The sequence below is a fragment of the Oenanthe melanoleuca genome, chromosome 5 (genome assembly GCF_029582105.1).
Source record: "Oenanthe melanoleuca isolate GR-GAL-2019-014 chromosome 5, OMel1.0, whole genome shotgun sequence".
NCBI classification, from domain to species: domain Eukaryota; kingdom Metazoa; phylum Chordata; class Aves; order Passeriformes; family Muscicapidae; genus Oenanthe; species Oenanthe melanoleuca.
In genome coordinates, this window is record NC_079339.1 from 26751696 (window position 1) to 26774291 (window position 22596).

The 22596-nt window shown below is 40.8% G+C and overlaps 2 protein-coding genes across 3 annotated transcripts; both read right to left on the reverse strand.

The window, feature by feature from the left end:
- Positions 1-2140: 2140 nt before the first annotated feature.
- On the reverse strand, positions 2141-15862 carry DCAF4 (DDB1 and CUL4 associated factor 4). Of its 2 annotated transcripts, XM_056493869.1 has the most exons (14): positions 15746-15862; positions 15434-15551; positions 13705-13802; positions 11990-12147; positions 10557-10639; positions 9829-9931; positions 8887-9030; positions 8150-8199; positions 6900-6979; positions 5225-5320; positions 5012-5109; positions 4160-4336; positions 3448-3562; positions 2141-2543 (listed from the first exon to the last, which is right to left on the reverse strand). In XM_056493869.1, exons 2-14 carry the CDS (start codon positions 15541-15543, stop codon positions 2350-2352), a joined length of 1506 nt encoding a protein of 501 aa, XP_056349844.1. In that variant the 5' UTR covers positions 15544-15551; positions 15746-15862; the 3' UTR covers positions 2141-2349. The 2 variants fall into 2 exon arrangements, with proteins under 2 accessions (XP_056349844.1, XP_056349843.1); XM_056493868.1 differs by lacking the exon at positions 15746-15862 and having other exon boundaries at positions 15434-15579.
- LOC130254088 (uncharacterized) lies at positions 15831-21477 on the reverse strand. Its single transcript, XM_056493313.1, has 2 exons — positions 21472-21477; positions 15831-16595 (listed from the first exon to the last, which is right to left on the reverse strand). Exons 1-2 carry the CDS (start codon positions 21475-21477, stop codon positions 15831-15833), a joined length of 771 nt encoding a protein of 256 aa, XP_056349288.1.
- Positions 21478-22596: the final 1119 nt, after the last annotated feature.

Here is a 22596-nt window from a genome sequence, read left to right on the forward strand (position 1 = left end):
ATTCTCCACTGCTAGATTGTAACTTTTCTGAAAATAGCTTCTGTAAGGGAGACTATGTACATTGTTGGGTTTGAATTCTCCCTTTCTCATAACAAATGCAGTATTTCCTAGTCCTGTTACAATAGATCCCTCTTAAATTTAAAAATGTAAAAATGCCAGTGTGAATTTGTGACTAGTAAATTTACTTTTTTCAACCTCTTAGTTTCAGTATTCATCAGGGTAATAGAGGAGAAATGACCATGTATGCATGTACTGCAGCAAACTGGGACCAACAGAAAGATGTGACCAACACCACCACACAAGACCAGAAGTAAATCTCCCTGTTTTAGAAATTTCAAGATAAAATTGAAGTTTTTCTACCTGTTATGTCTAACCTTATGTGACCTAAAGGGGTTTATGTGTAACAAGCTTTATTAATCAGGGTTGAGAGATGACTGATAGCAGCAGGGGACGTGGAACAGAGCAAGGGTGAGACTGTAGCTTCTGAGAGTGGTGTTGATGGGAGACACTGGCAGTTTGGCCAGTGAGGAAAGCCGGCTGTGCTGTGCTGTGCTGTGTCATGCTTCAGGGAGCAAAGAGACCGAGGAAATGCTGTCTGCTGGAAGAGGGATGCTGCAACCTGGCTTGGAGCACAGGGCTGGCCTTTCCGAAGTTTCTCACTAGTTCAGTCCTTGCTGAGAAGCTGAGGCAAAGAAATACCATGTTTTGATACTGTAGCAGACAAGGAAGAGTGTTGCAGACAAGGAAGAGTGTTGCAGTTCCTTTTTAACTGCCTTAGGGTCCCACTGTTGCTGCGTAATGAGATGATTTAATATACTTTAGCTGCTGCCGGTAAACTGCTTGCTGTTTGTCACTGAAGCCAAATTGCCTCTCTTCTTGCCCTGCTTGCCCTCTCCTTTTTTAGTGCTTTTGCAGGCTTAATTAGAAGTGTTGGCTGCGAAAGCACTAGTTGGGTGAATGGGTTTGCAGGGACATGTGTGTGCACTTGGTTCCAGGAAACAACAGAAAGGAAATTATTTTCTTTTGTTTTATGAATTTTCCCTAAAAGGAACAAAGAGATGAAACTATCTTCAGTTACGTAAGATGCCTTTCAACCACAATTCTTAGTTTGTTTCCCACGGTAACTGGACATAATTGTTGCATGGTCTTGTTCTTGCAGAACAGGAATTACTGCAGTTAAGAGCACTGAAAGAGTCTAAATTCTAATTTAAATTTTGGAATTAATTCTGCTCTAAGGGATTTCATTGTCTTTGTATGTTACTACCTGAAAATGTTTGAACCACACGTTTGCTAGCAAGAAGATCAATATAAATTATGTTGCAACTGAGTTGATTTCAGATGTAATATTAGGACTTTGCAGTGGGATGGGGTTAACTTCATCTCTGTTTTCTGAACAGATGCTTAGTTGCAGTATGCATTATTAACTAAGGCAATGCAAATGCTTTTGAAAGTTATGCTGTGTGTATTTATCACTGTGCATGCAACAGAAAATGTCAAAAATTAACTAGTCAAGACAAACTGTGGAATATTTTCTCAAACTGAAAAGCAAAGCAACTGGGAATTAGGTCCCTTGGTTTCCAAAGGATAATAGAGGGAATAGGAACAGCCTGCAAGGCTTACCACTTAGGAGAGCAGGAGACCCCCCCAGTCTCATAATGACTGTCTGTGGAAAGAAGGGGCAGCACAGAATAGGCTGTGAGCAGCACCCACTCTATTTTGTGTGAGAAAGAAGGCTCTGCAGAGGAACACTAAAGCCAGAGGTATGAGGGGAACCATGGTTGTAAAAAAATAAGTCTGCCCATGAGGAAGTTGTTAATAGGATAGAAGAAATATTTGGGGGGTTTGAATGTACACTCAGAGAGGGAAGAAACTATTTTGAGTATTTGCTGGGATTCATCTTGATTACCCTTGCAGCAGCTATTTCTGACAGAATATATTCACACTAAAGTTTTGACACTGCTCCCAAGAGGAGAGTTTTCCTGCTCTATTGTCTTCTGTACATATTACTGGGTAAAGGAAATACAAAGAAGCGTTAGGAAGTCACCACTTGGCAGGCTTACAGCTAGGTTTCAGAGGCTGAATCTTGCCTACAATTAATCCATGTTCAGCTTTTATTTACAAGAGATGTACGAGGTGTATGTATACAGCAAGATCTGCTTTTATTTACAAGAGGTCTGAGATGTATGTATACAGCAAGACTTGCTGAACTGCTGAAGGAGGTTCACAATTAAATGAGCAAAGCAGATGCAACAGCAGCACATAATGATTCAACAGATTGGTGACTGGTGTAAAGATTCTGAAGTCACATATAGATTGGCAGCTTTGTAGACCAGGTCTGAGGAGAATATGTCAGTTATAGGAGAAGTGGTAGAGATCCTGTTTGACAGCCATGAGTAAGCCAGGAACTCCTCGACTACCCCCAAGTCTTGAAGAAAACACCACACTAGGAATGGCATCTTTGGATGATGGGTGGGGAGAAGGGATGGTTCTAAGCAGATGTGCATCTTGGAGACTCCAAATTCTGGTGTAGCAGTCCTGACCAACTGGGAGGAAAGCAAATTTGAACATTACTTTACAAGGTTCTGCAAGATTATCACCACAGAAGCAGAAGGTCTATGGGGAATGAATATTTTTACAGCCACAAGAGGTGAAGTGCTTATCCATACTTTACAAAATCAAAATTTTACACTGAAAACTGCAAGAGTGGGAAAAATGTGCATTTCCTTTTAGGTAATTAAAGGTATAATAAGTCAGTATTTAGAGTGCTTTTCTCTTTATCAAGCTCCTAAGCCAAAAAAGGGGAGAAAAATTCAGTCAAATTAAAAATTCTTATTATTCCACCACTTACTAATAAATCCAAGAAAAGGTCACTGTCTTTACAGTGACTTTATGAAGCTTAGCTACACTATAAGGGTTTGTTTCATCTATTGCTACTTTTCCACCCACCACCCCAAATATAATAATACAAAAATCTGAGTGTAACTGGGAGTATTCAAAATGCATCTGAGGGGTATAGACAGTTTACACGGAGTCAGGCCCACATGCTAATGCTTCACTTCAGTCCATCACCACATTCTCCACTTAAGCTCCAACTGAAGATATACACAGTCTCTATATAAAGTTATCACCAAATCTCCTGTTTACACGTTGTTTCCCTGAATTTTAAAAACAAGTGTTTTCCGCTCCACTCTTGAGACATATTGTGGAAAGGATAATGGGACTTTTGCAGGACACAGCAATAGCTGTTGAGCACCTCACAGGACTGTTTATAGTAGGTGTGCATCCATAACATATTTTTCATGGTATGTTTAAGGCTAGTTTTTTTCTGAATTTTAAAGAATTAACAGCTTTATAGCTTCTAACAGCTGTACCTAAGAAACACCCCTCAGGCATAAGAAAATCACTACCATACACTATACAAATAGAAGGGGGAAAAAGTCAACCTACCTGCTATAAGAAGTCCTTCCTCCTCATTTACATGCAAAGGAAGAAGAGCGTATTCATTGTGGTGACCTTTGTACTGTTTCACACACTTTGTTGTTCTTAGGTCCCACAGTTTTATCTGTAAGTTGAAAGAATTGTTTGAGAGAGGATGTATTAAAGCAGAGAGCACCCAAAGGTTGGATGTATTGCAGCATGTCTCGAGGAGGGCCATGAAGATGATCAGAGGGCTGAGAGAATTCAGCCTGCAAAAGCAGCCTCCTCCTAAAGGAGGCTACAAGACAGCTGGAGAGGGTCAATTTATAAGGGTATGTAGTGATAGGACAAGGGGGAATGGCTTTAAACTGAGAAAGGTAGATTCAGATTAAATATTAGGAAGCTCTTTAATGTGAAGGTGGTGAGTGACTAGAATAGGTTGCCCAGAGAAGTTGTGGATGCCCCATCCCTGCAAGTGTTCAAGGCCAGGCTAGATGAAGGTCTAGTGGAAGATGTCCCTGCCTATGACAGGGGGCTGGAACCAGATGATCTTTAAGTTTTCATCCAACCCAAACCATTCTGTGATAAATAACGGGCTCTGGAAGAAGACCATAAATGGAACTGCCACCCACTTCCATACTATGTACCAAGAGGAGACATATGCCCTTGGGAGTGGGATAAGTACCTGTAAATGCCCAGATACTAAAAGGAACAGAATGTCCTTAACACAACAAAACCATACCTTTCCAGCCATATCTGCTGCCATCAGATAATGTTCAGCCTCCATAAGGTGAAGAGATGTAACTGCTGAGCCATGGAAGAGACGAATTGCTTTCCAGCTCTGCCCCTTGCGGTTACGCTGGCGCACGTCGATGCTGAAAATCTCACCCGAACGGCAGCCGTTGTACAGCACTGGGGTCTGGGAGAATCCAGAGAAAGAAGTGTACTGTGTAACATCTGCAAGCATCTTACAATTACATAGTCTGTGTCATGCTTTTGAGCTCTACAGTGTAGTTGTCAAATTATTTTAACAGATGCATTAAAAAGCAGAATTTTAATTACACACTGCAACATTTTTCAGCCAATTCATTAGTTTAATTCAAACCTCAGCTATTTACTTTAGCTGTAAAAGTTTGCCCAGGTAAGCAGGAACTCATTCCAACATAACAGCAAAACAGAAACTGAAATTTTCGTATTTCTATTTCACCATTCTAATCCTTTGTGAACAAGTACATTAATATTTTATAGGGACTTTTTCCTTCTCGGTGGAGACAGTACACTGAGTGTTATTATAATGAAGTTATTCGCCAAAACCAAAACAATTTTTCATGTTATTACTGTGCTTTTTATACTTCCTTGTCTTTTAACCTCTGTAATCTTAAAAAAAATTGCCCCTGTTTGAAATCAGATAATCTTTTTGTTGCTATTCAATTTTGTGCAAGCCTCAGACCACATCAGCTCTACTGTGGAACAGCCATCCAACAGCAGCTGTCATCATAACCTTATGTACAGCATGAGGAGTCCTGCCCCAAACAGAACAAAAAGCCCACCAAGGAGGCAGATCTCTGAAAAAATGGTGCCTGGTTCTCCCTACCTGCGTGGCAAATTGCTGTGCCAGCACATCACTATTGGTTCCGAATGTCTGACGATGCCCTGTCACTACATTGGTCACAAGAACTCGTCGTGTCAGGCCTAAGGAAGACAGATGATGTTGGTTTAGCTGTAATTTACATAGCAGCTGGGAGATGAATGGAAGAAGTCTTTCTCACTGAGACTGAGGGGATTGCTAGCCTTGCAGATAGATCACCTGTGCTAAAGCAGTTGTCTGCTTGGGGATTCAGGCACCAAGCACAGGACCAGGCAGTGGATATCTTGAAACTGCACAGCATTCCAGGTCGATCTCCTAGAAGACAGGAGCAACACATGAAGTGTTCATAAAATGTTAGGACAGGATGGTAACTCAGAAAGGTTCTTAGACTGCCACGTTTCTTTTAACATTTCAATCTGAAGCAGAGAAAGTGTTACCAAGAGTAACTCAAGAGACAGGAAACAGAAATGGAAGTTCATAACTGTAAGTGGGATACCTAGAGTCTATGTAAATAGATGATATTGAAAATCTCTGAAATTTATTCTGTAGTCAGAGGGCTGACCATGGCACGAGAGAGAAAAGTACTTAATTACAAGCCATTTTTAAAAGATGAGTGGACTAGAAATAAAAAAGATTTACTTTATAAAATACAGATTAGCCAAAGCCTAACCTCTAAGTTCTATGCTTGCTTTTTATTAAAAAAAAAAAAAAAGAAAAACAAAAAAAGATTAAGTAATAAAACCCTAGATTTGACCCTTATTTATGTAGCCCCTGCACAGAACTTATGCCAATTAGCAGACTATGTCCTCAGTTTTCACTTCCTTCACGGCACATCATGCATACATCTGTCAGGTAGCAGGTGCCATGGACAAGAATGGATGGATAACACAGTTTTACACAGACTAAGTTCTACTTTTGTCCCGGCATCTACTCAGCAAGGCTCCCACAAATCACCTATTTAGGAGAGTGAAGGAAATCAAATTTGGAAATACCTAAACAGTCAATAGGACATACTAAAGAAGAAGACTTCAGTGGAACTCACAGCAGCTAATTATGGTGAAGGGCTTAAAATCTTTTACAGAGCAACTGCGTATGCTGGCCTAGTAGCCATCTATCCTCAGTGATTCTTCATTCAAGTTCATGTTGACTTTATGCAAATTTTTTTGTAATGGCTACATATATAGTAAGACATTAAAAGTTTAAAATTAGTCCATTACTCTCATCACAAATTTCCTCTGTATAAATTTAACTGATGGTGCCTGAATGGAAGCCAGATTGGAGCATTGCACTCTATGATTTTAAGATTTTAAGGTTCTAACATCTATCAAGAAAGTCCATTCAATTAAGTCCTGCCCCCAAGAACATTCAACAAAAAAGATCTGCTATAGCCAGGCAAGACATAGTACCCTCCCAGTCAGTCAGATTCCCATACAACTGGAGCTGGAGCTTGCACAAGGAGCTATGGGCTGAGATATTTAGCAGCTTTCCACCTCCGATTTATGCACTGAGTGTACCTGAGCAGCTGTTATGAGAAGGGATTCTGCAGTGACTCTGGACAGTCTATAAAGAAGCTGCTGTGTGCAGCTTCCAAGTATTAATTACAGGCCAAGCTACTCATGAAAAATCTCAGGTGCTTACTTCACAAGTGAGGTGTTCCCCTGCAAAAGTCAAGTACTGCAGCAGCTAAAAATAAACTAGAGCTTTGAATACTGCTTGTTAATTAAGTCTCAAGTTCTTTCATCATTTCACTTCTTAAGCTGTTTTAGTCTTACAGGAATACAACAGTCTTACCAACTACTGAAAAAGAATGCTACAATAATCTTTCATTTATGCTCTTTTCATACCATAATTGCTACCAAAACTTGGAGACAAAAAATCAACAAAAACACCCTACCTGGGTTAGTGCTGCTGAACAATGATGCTGGAAGCAGACTGGCACAGCCTGGTGTTTCTGCAATTCCCATGAGACACAGCTTGCTGAAGTGAGTTAAGGAAAACTGATTTCTCCCTAGAATGGTACAGGCTACCTAATATTTATAAATGGGAAAAGCAAGATGCCCTGACACAGCTACAGCTTACAACACTTTTCCTTGAGACCTTTGATGTGCTTTACAGTTTACAACTAGCTGTGACACTTTTTCTTTTACAGGAATGAGCCAGAAAGAATTCAAATTCTTGCTTGTGTATTTTCAGTACCAGAAAGATAAGAGAATACTATTGTATCTTACTAGTGAAAAAGAAAAAAATAAGCATGGCCTACATAGATTGTTCTTCTTTTTTTCATGTTGACGACACTGCATTAATATAGATCTGTTTTTCATGGAGAAAAATTGGAAAAGGAGGCAAGGAAAACTCACTTTAGATTACATTTAAATTTTTTATGAAGACTATACCAGGTACAAATAGAATTTGAAAGCTGCATTCAAGTTCAGTGGGGTAAATCTGTAACTCAACTAGGGGAAAGCACAAACCCACCAAATTAAGTGATCCTGAACCTGTCCCCCGCTGTGCACATGCCTGGTGAGCTCCTGCCCCTGATGAGTCTGTCTGGAATTGCCTGGCTTTTCACACAGGCCATTCCATACTTTCCTATGTAATTTTTTTGGCACTTTAACAGCACACCTGCCATCTGCCATCTCCCATGTCAAAATGCAAATTTTTCAACCCCACTCTTCTGGGCTCTACACTGTTCATTACTGCTCCCTCTACTATACCATCACCTTTCCTCCTCTTTGAGTCAGACCTGCAAAACATGGTCTGAAAGTTGCAGGTGATGCTACTGAATTGCTCCCCTTCTCCTCTCACCCCAATCAATATGGGGATGGTTTCAAACACAAAATAATCATCCCACTTTCAAAGAGGTTCACTTCAGAAAAAGGTTGTTGCCTAAACCCTCTGCTCCTGTTCTTTTGCCTTAGCCAATTTCCAAACATCAGATCATTTTGGATGTGGCATTTACATACACAATTAATGAAGTGGGAATTCTCCACAGCAGGAAACACGGTCTTTCATTTACCATTAACATGCGAACAATTCTACATATATCTGTAACAAAACCATACATCTACCACAGTAATTCCAACATATTTCGATTTTCATAACTTCCACTGTTTTCCAGAAAACTTGCTTTTTGTTAAAGGATATAAAACATGAGAATCTGGATGAGTCAGTGATGCCCAACACACAGAGTTCACCTTCAGAGAGAAGACATACTATTTTTGTGATCTGTTATTCAGTTAAGGAAATATTATTTCCATGCAAAAATGACATAAAATTAGGCACTGGGCACAACTCCTCAGCCCACTAAGTAACTCAGTAATGGTGCACAAATATTTCAGCTTCATACTCAGAACAGCATTGAGAAGTTTGACCAAACACAGACTAAGGCACCAAGCACATCCTATTATTCAAGAGACCACTCCTTAAAGAACCTGAGCATGAACAGATCATGAAAACCTGTTCTAAATATGCCTCATATTTAAAGGAGGGTAAACACCATTTAAGGGTAAACTTTAAGGATAAACACAGTTTCCCAAAATTATTTTTAAGAAAGAAGCACATAAATCTTGGTACTTTTGCTAGTCAAACATCCGTTTTGCCAGCTACAGTTCAAGTCTAAAGTAATCATTATCCTTGGAAGCTGGTACTTCTACATAGTCTTCCATTTCAAATGTAGTATAACATTCCTGACAGCTATCACTGGTACTGAGCACTTTTAGGAGAAGTTTATTGTTCTGTGTTTACCCAAGCTTCACATTTCTAGATTCTTCCATTCTCCTCCTAGCCCCTTCCCCAACCCTCATGGCACTTCCACCTGAGCCTCCCAAGAACAGTGTTCTGAGAATGCAACCACCAAAGGAAGGAGGAACAGAAAATAGTACTTTGCGGTTTGTGAAGTAGAGGTTGTCATACATCTCCACAGTGAGAGACTCCTTCCCCAAACCGCTGAGATTGATGATACCATATTTACATCCTCCATGCTCTACATCGTTCACTGTGAATATTCGTTCACAAGCAACATCTGCCTGTAAAATAAAAGCTTACCGGTCACACTGGAAACTTACAGGAAAAACAGCTTGAGGGAGGTGCATTAGGTCTAAAATGAAACAACACATTAATTCTGATCCCTTTAACACCACCTGCTTTCCATTCACCTTTAAAATCAGTGGCCAACTCCGTTTAAATGCATGCACAGAAAAAACAGAGATAAGAAAAAGATTCAGTCCTTGGCTAACAATAAATGATCTTTCCAGTGTTAACAATTCTATACACTTACACTGTTTCTGAGTCCCTTCTGGCTTCAGCTACCTATGCAGTACTCTGTTTACAAGGCCAGGAGCTGGTCCTGGAGAGCTTCCTATATAGTCTATGAAAGATCATGAAATGTAAAGTGATTACTGATGTTTACTTAGATTCACTGAACCACAGGCTTTGCCACTCCCAAAATTCTCCTCTTTCATTTTTTTTCTTCTTCCTCTTGATCCTCTCCACTCCTCCTCCCAGCCCCACAATGATACACTCAACTCCTATTTATTTCCAAAAGAATATATTGATCAGATTAAAACAAAACAAAACAAAACAGAAAACAACCTAACAAAAATGCTTCCATATCCAACCTTTTTTATAATTTTCCTCTGCAGAAAAGGAACAGCCTCTCCCTACCTGTTTAAAGTTACTGAGAACAGATTTTAAGAACTGACAGAGCAGGAATAACACATCTTTAAAAGCTACATTTGACCTGTGTGGTTTCATTACAGGAGCCTGAATTTTCACTGAAGACAGGTTCCCTTTATCTTAAAGATGTATCATTTGTCATAACATACCACAATGATTTTAAAATTGTTGGTTCCAGCAACTGAGGAATCTGGACTGTGAATTTCTATCTTCCTCCTCTGCATGCAGTTCACTTTTAGTTCATGGACTAGCCTGTGAAAGCAGGTAGGAGGGTGAGGGGGTTGAAGAGAGGAGAATTCAGGTAAGCCTAAATTTAACGCATATGAAAAGAATTCTGGCCATACAGAACTGCTTCTCAATCACCAAAGAGAAAATGCCTGAATAACTAGCATGCTGAAATTTACCTTGCATAACCCAGCCATGAACATGTGCATCTTTCACATTAATGAAATTTCCTCCCACTGTTTTGAACGCCAGCACAACTTTAGCCAGAAAAGCAACACAGCAAGTCACTAACTTAACTTGCCTTTTGATGTTCTAATGGGTGGCAAGGGAATGGTCACGTCCATTGAAATGCACTTATCCCAAAAAAGCTGTGCTATACTCATAAAGTACAATGTGGCAAAACAGCATATCCATACACATACATAAAGTGAACTTTTTTTAAGAAAAATTGGGAAATAACTTTCTCATTTTAATTCTCATCATTTTAGTAATCTGATTATTACAGAATATAACCTTTTTTCTGACTATAAGTAATATGTTTCTCCTCATTCCAATGGAACAGTAAGAAATGCAAGAAAACCTGACAGAAACAAAAATTGCGCTAACATCAGAACTTGGCACTGCAAACAGAAGACAAATCAAATCATTGTACCTGCAATAACTTGTAGAGCTGAGCAAACCCAGCTGCCTTTTCTGTAACAGCACAGATGAGTTCAGTCCAGCCCTTGTTGTTTTCTGGAAGATAGTAACATGGAACTGTACTCAGTTATTTACTTGTTTAAGATTCAAACACAGCTTTGATGTTTGGGATGCTTAGGTAACTTCTTCCTCTAGCCTACACAGATAAAATTTTCAGAATATATAAAACAGAATATATATTTCAGAATATATAAAACACATTCCAGCACCATTCCCTGACCTACTACAGTAAGTAGACAAGAATATACTCCTGGTGAGTTATGGAGTGCTTCTGTAAATAAACAAGCTGGAGTAAAAATATAAAACCTCAACAGCTATTGTTTTCACTCTACATAATCAACAATACCACCTGGAGGTGTGAAGTCACCTTCTGGTTTCATTACAATACCTCAAATTCTTATACAACAAAATCTTCTATCACAAGACTGATATTGAACATGCAGTCTTACTGTCATACTAAACTGCTTTTCCATTCCATTTCCATTCCCCCCACAGCCCTGGGGTTCGAACTAGATGATCTTTAAGGTCCTTTCCAAACCAAGTTATTCTAAGATTCTATTTCATGATTCACAAACTTTTTACAATTTATTGCAAACACCTTCTGAGGAGACCAAGGGATAGAGTATTTAGCAGAATTATGAAGTAAGAAATCTTTTTGATAACACTCAGACAATACAAGTGTTTGAGAGTCAAAATGTTTGTTACATTGAATTCTGAAGAACTCGTTGGAGAATTTAATTGTCTAAGAAAAAGAACACTGTTCACTTCTTCCAAACGACAGCATGTAAGCTGAGCTGTTATTTATAAAGTTATAAGACATGTTTTTCAGAAAATGAAAAAGCATCATGTTACATATTTTACTCACATTACAAATATGCAGCATCAGCATTAATTTCACTGTAACACTTTATGAAGGAAAGCACATAGGCTTTCCAGACATAAACATAAGAACTGCCTTGATTTCAGCCGTCCAAAAAATTATTAGAGAAAAAGCTGTTTCCACCAACTATGATTACATTGCTTCTTCAAGGCCCAGGAATATCCAGGAATATCATGAATAAATTTATTAAAAAAGTGAAAAACTTTAAATCGAGGCCCCACGTTGTCAGTTCAAGGCAGGAATTTGAAGCCTGGCACCCAATGACCTAACTCAAGTGTTAACTGTTGGACAACTGCAACTCTGAGCACAGTTCCTGTGTCTTTATAGATTTTTTGTTTGTAATGACTTGACTTCATTCCTGTGTGGAACAGCCACACAAAAGCCTTCAAGGACTCTATTCTTAGCAGAACAAGAAATTGAATTGTCAAAACTTGCAGCCTTTAGTTTATAATCTGTCCTGCGCCAGAGTACAATAAAGCCTAATTGCAATCTTTTTCAAAACATACCAGATTCTGGCTTTTTTCCTCCTCTAAGAGTCTTAGTCTTTTGCACTCCATTGCCTTGTGCTGAATGCTGTCCTTGGTGAGTGGGTTGTGGTTATTATGTCCAGGCAGCAGGCGAAAATAGCGGTTCTTTTCTGGGTCATAATAAAATCCTGGCAGTTCTTCATGGTGGGGAGACATAGGAGAGAAAAAGTGGCAAAATCAGATGGAAACTAAGTTTGCTTATTACTCTTTGATATTCCATGTCTTCATGTGAATGTCAGAGTTGCGAGACCCAAAGCTCTAGCTCTCAACAGGTCCCAAGCGTAACACACACGGAACACACGAGCCAGTTACAGGAGAAAAAAAGAGGTTATTTATGGTGTTCAAATGCACTGCTCTTACACAGGTACAGAAGGGATGTCACCACTGACCAAGAGGAAATTCAGACCAATCAGAAAATCAAAAAAGAAAGGTTTTGTTGCAGAACAAAAGAGGTGTTTCTTAAAAAAAAAAAAAAAAAAAAATCACGAGGGGACATTGTTAGCTAAAAGACTTGGTCAGACAGCAAAAAATATGACAATGAGGTATCAAGTAAATTCAAATAAAGTGAATCACTTCCCAGAACAAGACACTTTTTCTTCAGGAGAGATTTAGATAAAATCAAGAGTAGATTTGGCTACTTCCAAAAATAAACCGGTATGAGAAACACTCAATTTTAGTGCTTCACTGTCTGTGTGAATGCAAAGGGAGACAAGTAAAATACTTTGATAGATTTAAAACACTTTGACAGATTGTCTCAAGACAAAGAAATTTATTCAGAGGCAATTGTTAACATTTAATTTCAAGAGTTTTTATTTAAAATTTTATTTACTACCAGAAATTTCATTTTAAGTATCCTCTTTTTGCAGCTGCTTACTATTCAGCTCCTTGTCTGCATCTTTTAGGTTTCAGCTTAGCCACAAGTGACCAAGACTTATTCAGGTCAGCAAAAATAAAATGTTAGTCAATGAATCAGTAAAGTTTATAAAAGCACACTACATTTAGTATACAGTATCTAATTACACAGGAATAAATTGCAGGATACATCTCCTAACATGCTCATAACACAAAACAGTAATATACTAAGACCATCTCTTTAAACTCGGTGTTGTTTCAGGACTCGCATTGTTTAGTGAGTCAGGAAACTAGAAGGTAAACAGGACATCTTTCTCAACAGCACTGCTACTTCATTGTTCATTGTAAATGAACAAGTATTTAGCCAGAGTGTATTTATTACAGACTACAAAGTACACTGAAGGCTTTAAGAGAGACACATCTCACAAGAGACACACCACAAAGTGGTGGATTGTTGTGCCTATCAAAAGGCTGAGTAACTGAACACAAGCTGTAATTTTTTAAATGCTCTCTTATTTTATTTTCTTCCTTAGTAGTTAATTTTCTTCCTAAAGCAGCATTTCTGGAGGAAGAAACAGAATTGCATTTTTTCTAATTTATATCAGCTTGGCTAAGCACACAAGTTTTCAAACATGAGAAGCATTTGTGGGCCTAAAAGTGATTTGGATCTATTCTCTAGACCCTTACTACTTCTTTTTGTATCACCTGACGTTACTTTTCTCCACAAACTTTACAGCTTGTATTGTTCCTGTCACACCAGATTATTAACGTAGCTATTATTACTTTTTTCATACAATCAACATATAGGAACTGACTTCTTATCTATAAACACCATCTCTTACCTGGTGCTACAGAGCTCTGTGTTGAACTGGACGAAGAAGGATCTTCATTGCTGCTGGGACCTGCATTCACTGTGGTCTGTGGTTCTTCCTCTTCCAGGCTGAAAAAATAGCACTGCCTTCAAGATAGGCTCACAATCGCCCCACACATCTTTCCCACAAAGAATCTAGAAAGCAGATTGTTATGACATAAACGGAGTACCATTCTGCAGTGCTCTGATAGCAAACTCTGCATATCACCATAAATTACACTATGAAAATCAAATAATGAAAAACATTCAGCTTAAAAACATTAAGAACATTAGTGATACCAGCATCCTAAAAGCCGTAAATTACTTGCTAATACATTAGAGGTGGCTGTTGATTCTGCAAGTGCCTCTGACTTTTTTTAGCAAAAGATGAACTGGGCAATTGTACATTAAACAAACAGCCCACTCCTGAAAGCAAACGTCTTCACAGCACAAAGCTGTGCGTAAAACACTGAAGTCAGGTCAAAAATATTTTGCCATTCTCTACATAACAAGAATTCCACTGATGAGGTTCAGAAACATGCAGAATAAACAAAAGTTTAATGAAAATTCCAAGAAAAGCCTCTGCATTTCTAATAAACATTACAGAGGGTAACTGCAGCTTTTCTCTTTCAGAGCTAACATACATGAGCACATTCAGAAGTGATGAGCAAAATTCCACTGGGATGTTTCCTGAATCACCTGTACACTTCTCACTTTTTAAGATAGGTCTTATTACATGTCATTTTAAAAGCAGTAGGTGAAGATGTTTTACAAGAGTAATAATTTATTGAAAAGAAAATGACAAAGAAACCCTATTTCTAACACCAGCTCTACTGTGGTTCGATTATACAACTTTGAAAATAGTTAAATGACATAACAGGTACACAACGGGAAAGACACCCCAGATCCAAACAAAGCACTTAACTTTACAGCTCTTTAAGAGAATCCTTTTGATTCTGCTCACTGAAGTAGTGCCCATTTGCATTTCTAAGTTTTCTTACACAGGCACAACTAGTGTGGCAACTAATACGTATATCTCTTTTCCTAAAAATAGATTAAAAAAAAAAAAAGCTTAGCATGTTAAAACAAAGCATTAGCCTCTTCTGGTTTATTAAAGCAAAGCATTAGCCTCCTGCAAGAGGCACTAAGGAAAGAACAGGGGAATGAAAAAGCAACCATTAAAACAGCGCAAACATAGGCAAGTGTAACTTCTAAAATATAAAATGTGTTTTCTGAAAGGATTAGTTTTCAAGGCAGGGGATTATTCCCGAAACCTTTTTTTCATTTTCCTCATCTGCTTGATGTAGTATTATTACCACATTACTTACCATGCTTTCAAACATTCAGGAAGATCCTTTAATGACAGATTTTACACCAGTAGACTCAGAAGCTTAAAACAAACAGGCAGGTAGAATGAAGTAATTGCATTTTTCTTCCCTGAACTGTCTCTGCACATTGATGAAGGGTTTATGGATAATGCACAGCTGAAAGGATTGGCTCACGGAACCACATCTCAGTCTAACATCAGCTGTGAACACACACTAAACTTCCAGAAATCAGTGCAGTTCCACTCACAGTAAGGATGACAAACATACCAGAAGTACTGTCTACTAGATCTTCAGGCGGCAGCCCTCTCAGTCCTAGAAAGTCACCGTTCTGCACATTTAATCAGCCACAAGACCCAGCTTGGCCCGCGCTAGGCACAAGCCGCCCGTACTTGCCTTTGGGCGCGGTTGTTGTGGCTGGCTCGCCTGTGCCGCTGGGGGTGGTGGCCGCGCTTGCGACTGCTCCATCCACGCCTCTCCTTGCCCCGACGGTAGTTTCTCCGCATTTCTACTACTAAAGCAAGCATACACGCATATCTCACCGGTACTTGCCTGGAACGGCTCAGCACACAAGACAAATCTCTTAATGCGGCCTCTTTTCTAACAGTTTCAATCTCTAACCACCAGGCCCACCGACCGTCCGCAACACAGCCGCTCCCCTACGCCTATCGACTTCCCCGCAAGCCCCGGACCAGCTCCGCGGCTCACCCCGCAGCGCTGAAGCCCGAACCCTGGAGGCAAAAGGGCAGCGATGACCGAGCGTCCCCCGCCACCTCCTCGGCCCACCCGTCCCTCACCGCGCCGGGCCCGCGCCGGGCCCGCTCCGGGCCCGCCCCGTCCGCGCTGCCGCCAGCGCCCCGCCCACGCCCCAGGGCCGCCCCTCACTGGCGCTCAGCAGCGGCCGCCGCTTGACGGACAGCTCGGTCGCCCAATCGCAGGAGGTCAAGCTGGCACGTGCGCTGCGCGGGGCGGGGTCGGGCTGAGGGCGGGGCCGGGTGAGGGCGGAGCCGGGTGAGGGCGGGCTGAAGGCGGGCTGAGGGCGGAGCCGGGCTGAGGGCGGAACCGGGCTGAGGGCGGAACCGGGCTGAGGGCGGAGCCGGGCTGAGGGCGGTGCCGGGCTGTGGGCGGGGCCGGGCTGAGGGCGGTGCCGGGCTGAGGGCAGTGCCGGGCTGAGGGCGGTGCCGGGCTGAGGGTGGTGCCGGGCTGAGGGCGGTGCCGGGCTGAGGGCGGGGCCGGGCTGAGGGCGGAACCGGGCTGAGGGCGGAGCCGGGCTGAGGGCAGTGCCGGGCTGAGGGCGGTGCCGGGCTGAGGGTGGTGCCGGGCTGAGGGCGGTGCCGGGCTGAGGGCGGGGCCGGGCTGTGGGCGGGGCCGGGCTGAGGGCGGAACCGGGCTGAGGGCGGAGCCGGGCTGAGGGCAGTGCCGGGCTGAGGGCGGGCTGAGGGCGGAACCGGGCTGAGGGCGGAGCCGGGCTGAGGGCAGTGCCGGGCTGAGGGCGGTGCCGGGCTGTGGGCGGGGCCGGGCTGAGGCGGCCGGGTGGGCGGGTGACGCGGGTGGGGCGCTGAGGGCATGGAGGGTGTGGGTTAAAAGGGGACTCCTAGCGCTGTAGCGGGGCCACGCGGGGTGGACAGGGTCACCTAGCACGGTAGGGAGGCGATGCAGGGCTGAGGCAGGCTGGGGTTTGCTGGGAGGTGACGTGCGCTTCTCTTATGTTGCTGGTTCCCTCCCAGCCATCCTTTGGCTGTGGGCAGGTAGAAGCTGTTACAACCGCTCTGAATTTATCAAGAATTCAGAAAAGATAATGCCTTGAAAGTGACTCTCCCGGCTGAGGTCCCTTGATGCTTAATTTTTTCTTATTTTGAGCCTTCTCAAAGGACGGTATTGAGGTGCAAGGTGGGCGGCAAAGCTCGGGCTGCAGCTCCTCGGTTGCTCCAAAAAGGTGTGGTGGTAGCTACTGCCTCCTTGCAGTCAGAGTAAAAAAAACCTTCTCTTCTTAATCCTTTATTAAAGGTGTCCTTAAGTGCTTTTTGTGCGATGACATTCCCCTTCCTGCTTGTTTAGCATCTAGGACTTTAAAAAAAGTTATAATCAGAACTGTAAAAAAGTTCATTGAATGAATGATTAAGGTTAAAAAAAACAAACAAAAGCTATGCTTAAAAGAACTGTGGAAAAATAGGGGTTTAGCCTTTTTGTTTTCAAAAAGATGAGAGGTTTTTTTTTAATTCCTTTAACAACTTAAATAAGAAATGCCAGTACTGGAGAAATAGGTAATGGGGTTTTGCTATTTTCAATACTTAGACTTTGCACAAGTTTGTTGTCTTACTTGTCAGGAGAGTAATTTTTGGGAGATAGTATTTTTTGCTTCTCATTTGCATGATCTGTATTTTAAGTTCAAAATTCATAAAGTTAAAATAGCCATGGAAAGTATTCACTTAAGGGTACAAACAACTGGAGAGATCACCTGTGGCTTGCGTATGCAGTTTATGAGCTGTTTCTTTGTCTTTACAAGGCAGAGCACCAGCATGGTCCAATTCCAAGGCATGTTTTGTTGGTTAGGTCTGTTTCTTGCAATGGTTTAGTGATAGTGATCTTTATCTTTCACAAGATAATTTTGAATTTTAATACAGTACCAGGGGAAAAGTGCCTACAGAATGTGAACTGCTGCTAAAACTGTCACTGGTGTTGACTGGAGTCAAAGTGAATGGTTTATATGTGTTGGTACTTGATCTGCATGTAAACTTGCTATGCACAGGTTTCTAGGGAGTGTTTTTTTTAAGGGTATTTCCTGTCTTGTGAGTAATAGTCCAGAATGTCTAATGTCTTGCAACTATTGTTATACTCTGCTTTGTTCATTTGCTTTGTTTCATCTGTTTAACTTCTGCTGCCCAGTGAGCAATATTCAAGGTTCTATGACCAATATATGCTGCTTATAAGTTGAGGGATTGCTATCACTGAAATAGTCACCATTGGGGAAGATGTGTATTAAATTATTTGTTTTCTCATTTGTATTGCAGGTACTTACTATTAAAGCCAATAAAGATAGACTGGAAGATATTTCAGAGATCACTGGTTTTCCATGTATGCATTGAAATAAAATATACAAATATATAAATAAAATATACACATTTACCGATACATTGTTCCTTAGCAATAGTTTGTCTAACCTCTTCTTAAAGCCTTTTAGTTTGGTTTATTCTAAATATTTTATTTTACTATTATATTATATCTCACTGAAAGGTTTTCTGATGTGTTACCTTATTGCTGCAGTTTAAAAACATTGTAGCTATTCCTGCTTTCTTCTGTGGATTTAGAAAGCAATTTGTTACCTTGCTCTCTGCAGCTGTATTCCATATTTGAAATATGAAGAAGTTGTCCCTTTTGAATAATTTTCTGTAGGTTGAAGACTGCCTCAAGAATACCATTCCACTAGGATGTTATAGATGGCAATTTTTAGCTTTGATGATTCTTGCTTCCTTTTTTGGACCCCTTTCATGTAGAACACTTCTTTCCTAGAAGTGTGTTCCTAAAAACTGGATGTACCACTACTCAGCTGAGGTCTTCCTAGTGCAGAGTTGGAGTTGTAGGATGTCCTACAGCTGTGCAGCAGTGCCAGCTTCCATGAAGCTTATGGCCAGAAGTGGGAGCAGTTTGAGAACTGCTTTGTGACCAGTTGTTTCTGCTCTGGGTTTGTGGAATTGGCTGTGCTTGTGTTGGTAATGATTAAATGCTGCTTATCTCAGGCTGGTTCATGAACTGGCCCAGGCCATCCTGTCCTCAGAATGTACTCTGCCACTGTGTCCACCTTGGCTGTTTTTTTACTTCCTTGACCTGAGGGACCGGGTTTATACCCCTGTAGTTGATTAAATACATATGTTCAGATTATGCTTATTAGGTTGATTGAAATGTATTTGTAAATTCCGTTAAAACATTCTGTAAGGACCAAGTTTTATCAATAACATTAGACTTCAAGGTTTGAATGTAGGTTTAGGATTGCTACATTTTAATGGGTTGCCTTTCAGATGAGCTGCAGGGTCTAAGCCTATGTTCATTCTTAGCAGTTGCATCTCAAAATTAAAATTAGTTTGTCTAAGCTCTTCTTTTTCTGAGGCTTAAACTGTGTATTTTGCCACATACTTTCTGGGGCTAAACATGTGTTCTGCCTGTTAAAGCTCAGCTTATGTAAGACACCTCATTAAGCTTTGGTAAGTGGGAAGGGTACCTGGGCTCATGGATTACTCAGGGTTTATGCAGGTAATCAAAGGTAGAATTTTGTCTAATAGCAAAATTTGTGTTTGTTCTAATACTGCTGAAATCAAAGCAATTTAAAAGTCTGTGTAACTTTGTGCTAACTCTGCATTATGAACTGCAGCAGTCCTGCAGTTGTAGTGTCAAGGCTTTTGTGAAAGTTGCTGTTTGCTGTTTTATCTTAGTTTTCAGAATGCCCTGTGGTCCTGCAGGCTCTGCTGTTAATACAGAAAATAACTTTTAGATTCTCTGGCATTAGGTCATAACATGTGTTAGATTGGAAAAGACCTTTAAGATGGTAGAGTCCAACCACTAACCAAACACTGCCAAGTCTACCACTAAACTATATCCCAGAGTGCCATATCTACTCATATATTAAATATCTCCAGGATTGATGACTCCACTGCTTTTCTGGGCAGCTTGTCCTAATGCTTGACAACCCTTTTGGTGGATATTAGGAAAAATTTCTTCAGTCTAAACAAAGGAACAAACTTCTGTAGAATTTAAGGTGAAGAATTGTTACAATTCAGTTTGTATAAAGATCAGTGACCTCCTGCGTTTATTCTGTATGTGTGTGTTTCACTTTCTTATTCTCTCTACCTAAAGTCTCGAGCTCCCAAAGCGGTCCTGATGGTCTTGAAGGTGCAGCTCCCCTTGGGCGTCTGCTGGGTGTTTTAAGGGCAGGAGCGAATCAGAGCTGACCCAGGAGAGGGCAGCAGTGCACTTGCACAAAACCACTAAGTCTTGGCTCTGAAGGGTCTTCTTTACCTAGTACTGGATTCTTATAAAAATCGATTTTAAAGGCAGGAATGCACCAACGAATCACTTTGTAAAAGTGTGTTTCTTTTTGTTTATAGCCCTGAAGTCCAAGGACACTGATGTTGCATATTTTAGCTGGACTTTCCCTCCAAGTAAGATGGTGAAGCTTCTTTCTCCTGGTATCAGCTTTGTCTACTCTGCAGGTCAGATGTCATAAAAAACACACCTGTGATATATGTATCAGCTTTTAGTATTTATATATATGTATGTCTTTTTAATATAAAACATATTATTTTTATAGTGTATAAAATATATAAGTGATATAAATTCAAATTTTGCTCTGTTACTAGATCTGAAGTCTTTCAGTCAAGTGTCTTTGGGAGTGAGACATATGCTGGTCAAAACTTGCCTTCTTTTAAATGCTTTTATTAATAGACATGCTTAGACATAATTTACTGGATAATCTGGTAAGTAATGAATTAATCTTTTTCCTGTGGATCCAAATAATAATTTGTAATAATGTAAAACTTCACAGAAGTAAGTTGCATTTAAAAGTTATTTCGGAGCTTAGGAAAGTGTCACAAAAAGACAGTAATAAAAATATTTAGGTTATACTTTGCTGGCACTGGTGGAGTGGCTATATGACTTCTGATTATAATCAGAAGATGGACTATGGAACATACAGGCATGAGTGGATGACAGCAATGTACAGGGTTCTGTGTATTGGTAGAAACAGAGCTGTGATGTTATGGGTCTTAGGCTGGCACATTCCAAGAGATGGACGCTGGTAAAAGCCCTTCTGAGACCTTCTGTTTGCCATGGTCTGCCCTTTCCCATGGGAGGCACAGATGCCTGGGCTGTGTTTGCCACCTCAGTGACTGCCTGTTTCTTCCTGTGATTGCAGCAGCCCAGTGCAGAACAGTCTTGCTGCTGTGGTCACTTGGGGCTGACTCAAAGAAACAAAACAACTAAAATCCCCAAAACACAACAACAAAACAAAAAATGCAGACCTGAATCTTATTAGACATTAAGGGGACAGGTGAAGAGAGACTCCTGATCCATGTAGCGGCAAGTTAGCAAGTGCGGAATGACAAGTCTGGTGGCTGCAGTTGCCAGTTTGGTAGAGAAATGCAAGTGTTAATCACATGTGAGTGTTTCCTGATGTAGCTTCTATGAGTATTAGAACCCAGGAATTGAAGGTGTATCATTACTTGGCTGCCATGCCTGTGTATCAAGTGAGTAACTGCAGTTACAGGCATGGTCTTAGACATACAGAGATGTACCCATACTTGCTGATATCAACAGGTTGGCTCTAATCTGCTTGGTCAAAGCCAAATGACTGAAGTGATAGGTCTACTGAGTTGCTTTCTAGAGTGAGAAAGCACCAAGAGATTAGGAATTCAGAAGATAAGGCTCTCTGTGACAAAACTCACCTCCATTGTGCGTATCTGGGTTCAATTTGAAATCCACATTTCAAGTCAGGAGGTCCCAGTGCACGGAGCTGGAAGACCATGGCTGTGTGAATGATAAACTCCCATCTGACCCTGAACTTCTGTGGGATCTGCTGCACCAGCTGGATCCCTATAGATCTATGGGGTCTGGTAGGATTAATCTGAGACTATCTGAAGAGCTAGCTGATGTCATTGCAAGGTCTGTCATGGTGATATTTTAGATAACCTTGGGAAGCTCTCGAACTCCAGGTGCATGGTGTTGAGTCTTGGGGTAATCCTGTGCAGCACCAGAAGTTGGACTTTGATGATCCTTGTGGATCCTTTTCAACATGGGATATTCTATGAAATTTCTCTCCCTTGAAAGACAAATTGAAATCCAGACTCTGGTGCTAAATTTTATGCAGATAACTGTGTATGTCCTAAATGAGGTCTTATTGACCCTGACTTGAGAGGAGTGCTGAAGATTTAATTTTTACTGTAGGAAGAATTGTTTGCTTTGCCATTTTGTTTCAGACTTGATGCTTCTGAGATGTAGCACAGGTTTCTGTTCACCAGTTAGCTTTTTTAGTCTGTTCCAGAAATGGTTTCATTTTTGCACTGCAATTTTCTTTTGAAATAGCATGCTGTCTTTTGAATGGCAAAGTGCTGGACACACTACATGGGTAGTCCTTTTGAACATTTTTGATGTTTTAGCCAAATATCTTAAATATTATTTATGTGCAGCATGAGCCATTACTTAACACTCTTTTTCAAATGTCTTTTGTGGGTTTTTGACTTCAGTCATTATTACGTGTGGGCCCAGTCTAAGGACTATTAAATGTGTAATGATATTCACCTGTCCCAATGGTGGTGTAGGCTTATGAAAGTTGTGTGTGTATAGACATAGATGAACCTATCTGTCTACAAACCAGAGCTTCATTACCACATATTTCAGTGTATAGGTGGGGAGAATGGTAATTTGAAGGCATGAGATTTGAAAGTGATGGTGACCACAGCGATGTCTGTGCTCTGCCATGTTTCCTATGATGCTGTTGGTCTGACATGTCAGTTCAAAACAAAAACTGGCTCTTTTGTTAATTTTATTGGAGTTTTCTTGTTGTTGTTTTT

Bases quoted from the DNA above. Each gene is read 5' to 3' on its own strand.
- DCAF4 (XM_056493868.1), bottom strand. From the start codon at position 15,564: ATGCTTGCTTTAGTAGTAGAAATGCGGAGAAACTACCGTCGGGGCAAG. The intron at 9,031-9,828 runs GTATGTTATGAC...TTTATTTTACAG, and splicing joins ACAATTTTAAAATCATTGTG to GCAGATGTTGCTTGTGAACG. The intron at 4,337-5,011 runs GTAGGGAGAACC...GGATTCTCCCAG, and splicing joins CACAGCAATTTGCCACGCAG to ACCCCAGTGCTGTACAACGG.